The sequence below is a fragment of the Pongo abelii genome, chromosome 20 (assembly GCF_028885655.2).
Source record: "Pongo abelii isolate AG06213 chromosome 20, NHGRI_mPonAbe1-v2.0_pri, whole genome shotgun sequence".
In the NCBI taxonomy this organism is placed as follows: domain Eukaryota; kingdom Metazoa; phylum Chordata; class Mammalia; order Primates; family Hominidae; genus Pongo; species Pongo abelii.
The window spans coordinates 10,367,366-10,377,748 of NC_072005.2; the positions used below are offsets into that span (position 1 = coordinate 10,367,366).

At 54.0% G+C, this 10,383-nt stretch overlaps 1 protein-coding gene and 1 long non-coding RNA gene across 2 annotated transcripts; one reads left to right on the forward strand and one right to left on the reverse strand.

Moving 5' to 3' along the window:
- Nucleotides 1-178: 178 nt before the first annotated feature.
- ICAM3 (intercellular adhesion molecule 3) lies at nt 179-7,986 on the reverse strand. The gene is made up of 7 exons (XM_024236842.3): nt 7,651-7,986; nt 6,791-7,057; nt 2,075-2,380; nt 1,469-1,756; nt 931-1,185; nt 563-811; nt 179-462 (listed from the first exon to the last, which is right to left on the reverse strand). The coding sequence occupies exons 1-7, from the start codon at nt 7,724-7,726 to the stop codon at nt 260-262; spliced, it is 1,644 nt and encodes a 547-aa protein (XP_024092610.3). The 5' UTR covers nt 7,727-7,986; the 3' UTR covers nt 179-259.
- On the forward strand, nt 1,743-9,543 carry LOC129051874 (uncharacterized). Its single transcript, XR_008516394.2, has 3 exons — nt 1,743-2,079; nt 7,159-7,262; nt 8,304-9,543. It is a non-coding gene; the product is annotated as an uncharacterized LOC129051874 (long non-coding RNA).
- Nucleotides 9,544-10,383: the final 840 nt, after the last annotated feature.

The window sequence follows — 10,383 nt, forward strand, 5'->3', positions numbered from 1 at the left end:
AAACCACACCTCCTTCCCTCCCCCCTCACCCCATTGGCTAAGCCCCAGCCCGCCTCTCAAGAGTTCAAGCTGCGTCTGCGCGCCACAGACCCCGCCCCCTTCCGTTGCAGCGACGCTACTCAGCGCCTGTACACCTGGGTGGGAGAACCTTGCAGCGCGGGTGGAATCAAACCACAGATTAGGGAGTTTGAAGGTTTTATTGGTGCGGAATCTGAGGGCACAGCCAAGTCCCCGCCAACTTTGACCCCGGATCCGAGCGTCACTCAGCTGTGGACGGTTCTTCCCCCATTGCCTCTGTCGGCTGCATAGACGTGAGGGGCAGAGAGGTGCTCTCCTGCCTAACATGGTACCTGCCGCTCCGTTTGTGCTCCCTGAAGACGTACATTAAGGCCACTACGACAGTCACCACGCCCAGGGTCACTAACACCGCCAAGAAGACGAGGACAAAGTGGGAGTTCCCAGCTGTGCAGAGAAAGCGCTAAGTCAATATGCGTCCCCCCTGTCTCCAACCCCCCTGCCCCCCGGCTTACGGGTCCAGACCCGCAGCCCCGTGTTAACTCACCCTCAATGTCCATCACCACGACCAGGGTGTATCTGCCTCGTGAGCTGGACGCTTGGCACTGATAAGTACCATTATGTGTTACATTAACGAAGAACGGGATCCCCACCGGCACCTCCCGGCTGGAGCCTTCCTTCAAACATCGCAGCTCGGGGTGCGGGTTGCCCCTGGCTTGGCACTGCAGGACGTGTCTCGTTTTATCTTTCCACTTCAAGTGCTGGGGGCATGTGGCTCGGTCAATTTTGGGACCATCTGTGGAACCACCATGTGTGATCAGACACCCAACACACCCGAGGCACAGTGGTGCCGAGGAGCGTCTAATCTTTCCAGGGCAGGGGTGGAGGGATTAAAGGTCAGGGTGACCGACTCACACAGGACACGCAGCTGGACGCTACTGTTCCTGTGAAAGAACTCGCCGTCCACCTCGAGAGTGGCACTGCAGAAGAAGCTGCGTCCGTCGTCACTCTCGGTAGCATTTAGCTGAAGTTGAGCTGGCTGCCCCGGGGCCGCGGCCGGAACTCCGTCCAGCGTGACCTGGACTCGAGCCCCAGCCATGCAACTCACGGTCACTGTGGACCCCTCAGGGGCGCTGGGCTCGCTGAGATTCAGAATGGGTCCTAGGAAGCCTAAAGGCGGGGCATTGCCCAGGAGCTTAATGAACATGACCTTCCTGTGGGTCAAGCCGCTCCCTCCGCCCTCCCCTTTCCTCTCGGGATATCCGGGCCACGCTTTCGGCCGTTCAAGCCTCGCCCTCTTTCCGCGCTGTGTCCAACTTCGGGCACTCAGGCCCAGCCCACGTTGCAACTGCTATTGGAGCAAGCCAGGCCCCACCTTTTCGGCTAGTCTCCGCCCCCTCTGCCACGCCCCCAGACTGCTGAGGCCGCGCCCCCTTCCCACGCCTCCTCTTACTAAAGACCGTCAAGTTCTCCCGGGCCTCCCGTCTCTCGCCCCCTAGGGTCACGTTGCAGACGATCTCCTGGGCACCCTCCTGATCCGCGCGCGCCATGGCTGTGGCTGTGGCCGTCAGCGTGTCCCCGTGGTTCACGACTGTCGCATTCAGCATCTGGTCCCCCAGCGCCAGGTAGACCTGGGCCTCTGAGGCCGGAAAAAGCCCATCTAGGGTGCAGTCCACCGGCCACGACGTTTCCGCCTCCAAGAACCGGGGAGCCACTAGGCGCGGGGGGGTCACGGGCAGGACTGGGGAGAAAGGTGGGCATGAGTACAACTCCCAGGACTGTGCCTTCCCCAAGACACCCTCATCCCCCCCAATCAGGATATTTTGCTGACTGGGTCACCCTTCTTCGCAGGACACACACACAGGGCCATGAAAACGGCCTTCTCCAAAGATCTCACGGCTCGGGCCTCCCTTCCGGGGCCACCCTGCCCAGTGGCCGGGGTCTTTCCTTCCCAGAAGCCTGTGAGGTCCAGGGTACCCGACTCTCAGGAACCCCAAGGTCAGGGCACCGTCTACCCTGGCTCAGCTCGTCACCCACCGTCTGAAGCCCCTTCTCTCACCAAAGGTTCGGAGCTGGCGGGGGGCTGAGGTGTTCACGAACAGTCCCAGCCCCTGGGGCTGCATGTCCAGTTCTGTGCGGCATGAGAAATGGGCTCTGTGGTGGCCTCTGCTGGCCAGCACAGTGGCAGTGACCTCCGCTGGCTCTTCCACTGCGGGTTGCCGGCTCAGCTCCTCCTCCCAGCGAAGCAGCACCACCGTGAGGCTGGTCCGGGGCGACCCACCCTCCACTTGGCAGCGCAGGGTGAAGTTCTGGCCCACCGGCTGCCAAAGAGGCAGGGGTGCCAGCTCCACGCGCTCCGGGAGCCCTGAGAGAGGTGGGGAGGATGGCATTTAGCGGGTCCTGCAACCCACCCACCCACCCCAGGGACTGGGGAGGAGACAGGGCGGTCCTGCCGAGAACTGTGAGCTTTGAGTTAATAAACTTAGAGGGCTTAGAACTGGGCCAGTCGAAGCGTTTGCTATTATCATTAGCGCAGTGATTATCATTTCCTGTGTTGTCAGACGCCTTGCAAGGCGCTAAACAAAATTTTCTGTTCTCAAAGATGGCACAATAAAAAAAAATGAGGATGGAAGGGATGAACGTTTATGACTATGATATGAATATTAAAAACTCCTGTTTATGGCCAGACGCGGTGGCTCGCGCCTGTAATCCCAGAGCTTTGAGAGGCCGAGGTGGGTGGATCACGAGGTCAGGAGTTTGAGACCAGCCTGGCCAACATGGTGAAACCCTGTCTCTACTAAAAATACAAAAATTAGCTGGGTGTGGTGGTGTGTGCCTGTAATCCCAGCTACTGGAGAGGCTGAGGCAGGAGAATCGCTTGAACCTAGGAGGCAGAGGTGGCAGTGAGCCGAGATCGCGCCACAACATTCCAGCCTGGGCGAAAAGACTCTGTCTCAAAAAAAAGAAAAAAAAAGAGAAGAATAAAGAAGATTTCACTAGGTTGTTGTGTGCATGAAGGTGGATGACCTCTTGAAGGTCTAAGGAAAGATATTAATAAATAGTAACTTTTTTTTTTCCCCGAGATGGAGTCTTGCTCTGTCTCCCAGGCTGGAATGCAGTGGCGCAATCTCGGCTCACTGCAACCTCCATCTCCCGGGTTCAAGCGATTCTCCTGTCTCAGCCTCCCGAGTAGCTGGGACTACAGGCACATGCCACCTCGCCCGGCTAATTTTTTGTATTTTTAGTAGAGACAGAGTTTCGCCATGTTGCCCAGGCTGCTCTTGAACTCCTGAGCTCAGGTGATCTGCCCGTCTCGGCCTCCCAAAGTGCTGGAATTACAGGTGTGAGCCACCACTTCTGGCTCTTTGTCTCTTTTTTTTGTTTTGTTTTGTTTTGTTTTGAGACAGAATCTCGCTCTTGTTGCCCAGGCTGGAGTGCAGTGGCAGGATCTCGGCTCACTGCAACCTCCGCCTCCGGGTTCAAGTGATTCTCCTGCCTCAGCCTCCCAAGTAGCTAGGATTACAGGTGCCCACCACCATGCCTGGCTAATTTTTTTTTTTTTTTTTTTTTTGTGACGGAGTCTCGCTCTGTCACCCAGGCTGGAGTGCAGTGGCGAGATTTCGGCTCACTGCAAGCTCCACCTTCCGGGTTCACACCATTCTCCTGCCTCAGCCTCCCAAATAGCTGGGACTACAGGCACCTGCCACCATGCCTGGCTAATTTTGTTTTTGTATTTTTAGTAGAGATGGGGTTTCACCGTGTTAGCCAGGATGGTCTTGATCTCCTGACCTCGTGATCCACCCGCCTCGGTTTCCCAAAGTGCTGGGATTACAGGCGTGAGCCACCGCGCCTGGCCTGTATTTTTTTTTTTTTTTTTTTTTTTTTTTTTTTTTAGTAGAGACGGGGTTTGACCATGTTCGTCAGGCTGGTCTCGAACTCCTGACCTCAGGTGATCCACCTGCCTTGGCCTCCCAAAGTACTGGAATTATAGGTGTGAGCCACCACACCTGGCCTGTTTTTGTATTTTTAGTGGATGGGGTTTCACCATGTTGGCCAGGCTGGTCTCGAACTCCTGGCCTCAAGTGATTCATCCACCTCAGCCTCCCAAAGCGCTGGGATTACAGGCATGAGCCACTGCACCTGGCCTCTTTCTCTTTTATGGTTGGAGAAATATATAGCTCAGAGAGGGGAGGTGAATTACTTAAGGACACACAAACAGTAAGTAGCAGAGCCCAAGCTAGAATGTGGGTCTCCCAAACCACAGACATGCCTCCTGGATATCATGTCTAGGGACTCTGTTGGCCCCTTCTCCTAGCTTCTGGCCTGAACACCTGCTTTGGTGTTCTAATTAGTTTGGTGAACTAATCTCTACCGGAGATTAGTTCAGTTCTCTCCAATCAGGTTCAGACACTCAGGGCTTTCCTGGTTCACCAGCCCTGCGGCAGCCTCTCAAGATACTCTGGCACAGCCACAGGAGACTTGACACTCCCAGGCTGGGTGCCCTCCCAAGTACACCTACAAAACCCTGGGCCTCAGGCCGGGCACTGTGGCTCATGCCTGTAATACCAGCACTTTGGGAGGCCAAGGTGGACGGATCACCTGAGACCAGGAGTTCAAGACCAGCCTTGCCAACATGGTGAATCCCCATCTCTACTAAAAATACAAAAATTAGCCAGGCATGGTAGCACGTGCCTGTAATCTCAGCTACTCAGGAGGCTGAGGCACAAGAATCGCTTGAACCCAGGAGGCAGAAGTTGCAGTGAGCTGACATCGCACCATTGTACTCCAGCATGGGGGACAAGAGCAAGACTGCGTCTCAAAGAAAAAAAAAAAATCAAAAAGTAGGCCAGGCATGGTGGCTCACGCTTGTAATCCCAGCACTTTGGGAGGCCAAGGCGGGCGGATCATTTGAGGCCAGGAGCTTGAGACCAGCCTGGGCAACATGGTGAAATCCTCTCCCTACTAAAAATACAAAAATTAGCTGGGTGTGGTAGTGCACACCTGTAGTCCCAGCTACTCAGCAGGCTGAGGCAGGAGAATCTCTTGAACTTGGGAGGTGGAGGTTGCAGTGAGCCAAGATTGTGCCACTGCACTCCAGCCTGGGCAACAGAGTGAGACTCCATCTCCAACAAAAAAAAAAAAAGAAGAAGAAGAAGAAGAAAAGGCCAGGCGCGGTGGCTCACACCTGTAATCCCAACACTTTAGGAGGCCGAGGCAGGCAGATCATGAGGTCAGAAGTTCGAGACCAGCTTGACCAACATGGTGAAACCCTGTCTCTACTAAAAATACAAAAATTAGCTGGGCGTGGTGGCGTGCGCTTGTAATCCCAGCTACTCAGGAGGCTGAGGCAGGAGAATCGCTTGAACCCGGGTGGCAGAGGTTGCAGTGAGCCGAGATTGCGCCACTGCACTCCAGCCTAGGGGACAGAGCGAGACTCCATCTCAAAAAAAAAAAAAAAAAAAAGAAAAGAAAAGAAAAAAGTAGCCAGGTGCAGTGGCTCAGGCCTGCAATCCCAGCTACTGAAGAGACTGAAGTGGGAGGATTGCCTGAGCCCAGGAGTTTGAGATCAACCTGGGCAACATAGGGAGATCCTGTCTCTAAAATAAAAGTGTAAAAAAGTGTAAATGTAAAACCTCCATTCGCCTACTGCTGACTGAAAGGGGTACCCCCTTTTTTTGCTTAAGAGACAGAGTCTTGCTTTTTTGCACAGGCTGGAGTGCAGTGGTGCAATTATAGCTCACTACAGCCTTGAACTCCCGGGCTCAAGTAATTCTTCCACCTCGGTCCCCCAAGTAGCTGGGACTTCAGGCATGTGCCACCATGCCCAGCTAATATTTTGTATTTATTTTTGTAGAAACAGGGTGTCCCTATATTGCTCGGCCTGGTCTTAAATTTCCGGACTCAAGCAATCCTCCTGCCTCGGCCTCCCAAAATGTTGGGATTATTGTTGGGGCCAGGCGCAGTGGCTCACGCCTGTAATCCCAGCACTTTGAGAGGCTGAGGTGGGTGGATCACGAGGCCAGGAGTTCAAGACCAGCCTGGCCAACATGGTTAAACCCCGTCTCTACTAAAAATACAAAACTTAGCTGGGCATTAGCTGGACCCAGGAGGCAGAGGTCGCAGTGAGCCGAGATTGCACCACTGCACTCCAGCCTGGGCTACAGAGTAAGAGATGCCATCTCAAAAAAAAAAAAAAACAAAAAAAAGCTTGTTGGGGCCGGGCGCAGTGACTCATGCCTGTAATCCCAGCACTTTGGGAGGCTGAGGTGGGCGGATCGCCTGAGGTCAGGAGTTCAAGACCAGACTGGCCAACATGGTGAAACGCCATCTCTACTAAAAATACAAAATTTGCTGGGTGTGGTGGCGTGCATGTGTAATCCCAGCCACTCGGGAGGCTGAGGCAGGAGAATCACTTGAACCCAGGAGGCAAAGGTTGCAGTGAGCCGAGATCGCGCCACTGCACTCCAGCCTAGGCAAAAAGAGTGAAACTCTATCTCAAAAAAAACAAATGCTTGTTGGGGCCCAAGTTAATTGATTTCACAACTGCTGCCTTGGCATGAGATTGAGATGCGTCTCTATGTCTCTGTGTCTCTGTCTCTGTCTCTGTGTCTCTGTCTCTATCTTTGTATCTCACACACAAATGTCCAGGTCTGAGCTCTGGGTCAGAACCCTGGTCCATTCTTTGCAAACTGAGGGTCCCCACTCTCCTGAGCCATTGGCCACTTGCCCACACCACTACCCAAGACCAGTCCCACCTCCGGACACATCGACTCACTGTACACGGTGATGTTAGAGGAGCCTATTATCTGGGAGCCATTGCAGTAAACTGAGCAGAGGATCCTACTGTTGCCAGTCACGTTGCTGAGGTAGAAGGCTGCCCAGCCCATGCCATTGTCCACCAGCTCCTTTGATAGGGACGTCTCCAAGGCAATTTTCTTAGAGCTGGGACAATCAGTACTGCAGTTCACCAACAGGGACCCTCCAGCAGGGAGCACAGGGTTCTGGGGCTCCACCCGCAGCAGGAACTCCTGCCCCTGGGCACCTTCAGGAACATGAAGAAGTCTTGGTGTTTGTTTCCTTGCCCCCCAACCCACGCATCAACAGGCCCCACCATTTAACATCTCTTTCCTTCTGCCGAGACAGAAGGGTTCCTGCCCTCATGGTCCAGTGGGAAAGGCAGAATCCATCAGGGACCAGGGAGAACTCAGAAGGAGGCCGGAAGAAGCTCTGAACCAGCATAGGAGGAGGTGAGTCAGGGAAGCCTTCCTGGAGGCGGGGACCATTGCAGCCCAAAACTGAAGGTTAAGTAGGAGTTAGCAAGTGAAAGGGACAGGTGATCCTGGCAGAGGGAACCACATACGCAAAGGGCAAATTTCAGGAGTTCACATGGAGCAGGAAGCATGAGGGGTGTGTGTGTGTGTGTGTTAGTGGAGAGGGATGGCATACAAGCCGTATGCTGGGGCCTGATCACCTGAAGGCTGAACTAAGGAACCAGAACTTTCTCCCGAGGATACAGAGTCAGCGGCCAGGTCGCAGTGTGGCAGGATGTGAACAGCGTTGCGTTCTATTCCTCTACCCTCTACTGATCCCCAAAACCCAGCCCTCTCCAGCCCTCCCCGGCTTGAGCGGCCTCACCTGGGGTCAGCAGACAGCAGACCAGCAGAGTCCAGCAGGCCCCGGGCCACGACACAGATGGCACCAGGGTGGCCATTCTGACAGAGGAAGGTGCCTTCCTGAGGTGCCCGAAGGGCAGGCAGGGGAAAAGGCGGGGCCTCCCACTACGACGGAAGCACAGCGGTTAAGATTGCAGAAGTCTGGGGACTGCACCTTGCCCAGGCCTCCGGTGGAAGGGGATGCTGTTGCCCTTGGGGGCCAGGGTGAGGGACCCAGACGGGGCTCTGCAAAGTGGCCAGCACTGCTGAGTCTCCCCCAGGGAATGGGCTGGTCCCAGTTGCACTGCTGGCCCCCAGTTGAATTCACAGGAAATGCCAACTAAACTGGTTTCCTTTGTTCTCAGCACTGGGAAGCCTGGGTGGGGGGGATGAAGCATCTCCTTCCGGCTGAACTTAGGTGGGGAGGGGAATATTCTGTCCCCAGAGAGGAAGTTAATGGGGAAAACTGTAGGCACCATTGTGTAGATGTTAAGGTGGGATTTCGAGGAAACATTAAAAAAAAACAAAAAACAGAAACAGAAGCAGAGTCTTGCTATGTTGCCCCGACTGGTCTTGAACTCCTGGCCTTAAGACGGCCCCCTCTCATCTTGACCTCCCAAAGTGTTGCGATTACAGGCATGAGCCACCACGCCTGGCCACCTTTGAAGATCTTGAGGACACCTCCCTATCTTTGAAGATCTTGGGGATCCCCCATCCCCTGCACGAAGAGCTAAGGTAGGTGATTTGGGGACAGCTGAGTCCCTGAGCCACTGTCTATCCAGGATTCTACTTGGTTTTTGTTTGTTTGTTTTGAGACAGAGTCTCACTCTGTCGCCCAGGCTGGAGTGCAGTGGCGGGATCTCGGCTCACTGCAACCTCTGCCTCCCGGGTTCAAACGATTCTCCTGCCTCAGCCTCCCGAGTAGCTGGGATTACAGGCGTGCGCCACCATGCCCGGCTAATTTTTGTACTTTTTGGTAGAGACGGGGTTTCACCATGTTGGCCAAGCTGGTCTCAAACTTCTGACCTCAAGTGAGCCGCCTGCTTTGGCCTACCAAAGTGTTGGGATTACAGGCGTGAGCCACTGCACCCGGCCTTCCAGGATTCTACTTGTAACTGGCCTTTACCCCATCCCGTTGCCCCCTTACCCCCCCTTCCAGGCAGCTGGTCACTTCATTCCAAGGGAAGGCACCAAGGGGACCAGGTGGGACCCCCACCTTTGACCTGCCTCTGACCTCAGGCCTCTGACCTGCCTTCTGGGCTTCACATCTGAGCTCCAGAAAGAGACCTTGTTGACAGCCTTGACGGGGCGCTGCACCCACCCGCTTTCCCCAGACCTTGAGGTCACAGCACCTCCTCTCTCATCTGGAGCACCCCCGCCTTCCTAAGCAGGTCCCTCCTCTATTCCTCTGCCTTCCGAACAATCCATTTCCCACCTGGTGTTGAGAGAGCAGCTAAAACCCAAGTCTAGTGTATTTGTAAATAGCAGGGCCCAGTAGCATGGGCCTGGTGCCTGTAGTCCCAGCTCCTTGGAAGGCTGAGGTGAGAGGATCGCTTGAACCTGGGAGGTCAAAGCTGCAGTGAGTCGAGATTGCGCCCCTGCACTCCAGCCTGGGAGACACAGTGAGACCCTGTTTCCACAAAAAAAAAAAAAAAAAAAAAAAAGATGCCGGACTTATTGGCTCACGTCTGTAATCCTAGCAGCACTTTGGGAGGCTGAGGTAGGTGGATGAGGAGGTCAGAAAATCGAGACCATCCTGGCTAACACAGTAAAACCCCGTCTCCACCAAAAATATAAAAAATTAGCTGGGCGTGGTGGTGTGCACCTGTAGTCCCAGCTACTCGGGAGGCTGAGGCAGGAGAATCACTTGAACCCAGGAGGCAGAGGTTGCAGTGAGCGGAGATTGTGCTGCTGCACTCCAGCCTGGGTGACAGAGCAAGACTCGATCTCAAAAAAAAAAAAAAAAAATATATATATATATATATAATTTATAATACGTAATAGTGAGACCCTGTCTCTAAAAATAAAAAAGAAAGAAATATGTGTAAATAAGTCATATTTCTTTTTTGTTTTTTGAAACAGTCTCACTGTGTCGCCCAGGCTGGAGTGCAGGGGCACAATCTCAGCTAACTGCAATCTCGGCCTCCTGGGTTCAAGTGATCCTCCCACCTCAGCCTCCCTAGGAGCTGGGACCACAGGTGCACACCACTGTGCCTGGCTAATTTTCTGTAGAGACGGCTTTCACCATATTGCCCAGGTTGGTCTTGAACTCCTAAGCTTAAGGGATCTGCCTGCCTCGACCTCCCAAAGTGCTGGGATTATAGGCGTGCCCTGCTACACCCACCAGTAACATTTCTGATAAAGAAGTATTTCTAGGCCAGGTGTGGTGGCTCACGCCTGTAATCCTAGCACTTTGGGAGGCCGAGGCGGGCGGATCACGAGGTAAGGAGATCGAGACCATCCTGGTTAACATGGTGAAACCCCATCTCTACTAAAAATACAAAAAAAAATTAGCCCCGTCTCTACTAAAAATACAAAAAAAAAAAAAAAAAAAAAATGGTGGTAGGTGCCTGTAGTCCCAGCTACTAGGGAGGCTGAGGCAGGAGAATGGCGTGAACCCAGAAGGCGGAGCTTGCAGTGAGCCGAGATCGCGCCATTGCACTCCATCCAGGCTGGGCGACAGAGTGAGACTCCGTCTCAAAAAAAAAAATGAGTA

Bases quoted from the DNA above. Each gene is read 5' to 3' on its own strand.
- ICAM3 (XM_024236842.3), bottom strand. From the start codon at position 7,726: ATGGCCACCCTGGTGCCATCTGTGTCGTGGCCCGGGGCCTGCTGGACT. The intron at 1,186-1,468 runs GTAAGAGGAGGC...CCCCGCCTTTAG, and splicing joins GGAGAACTTGACGGTCTTTA to GCTTCCTAGGACCCATTCTG. The intron at 812-930 runs GTGAGTCGGTCA...GTGGTTCCACAG, and splicing joins CGTCCAGCTGCGTGTCCTGT to ATGGTCCCAAAATTGACCGA.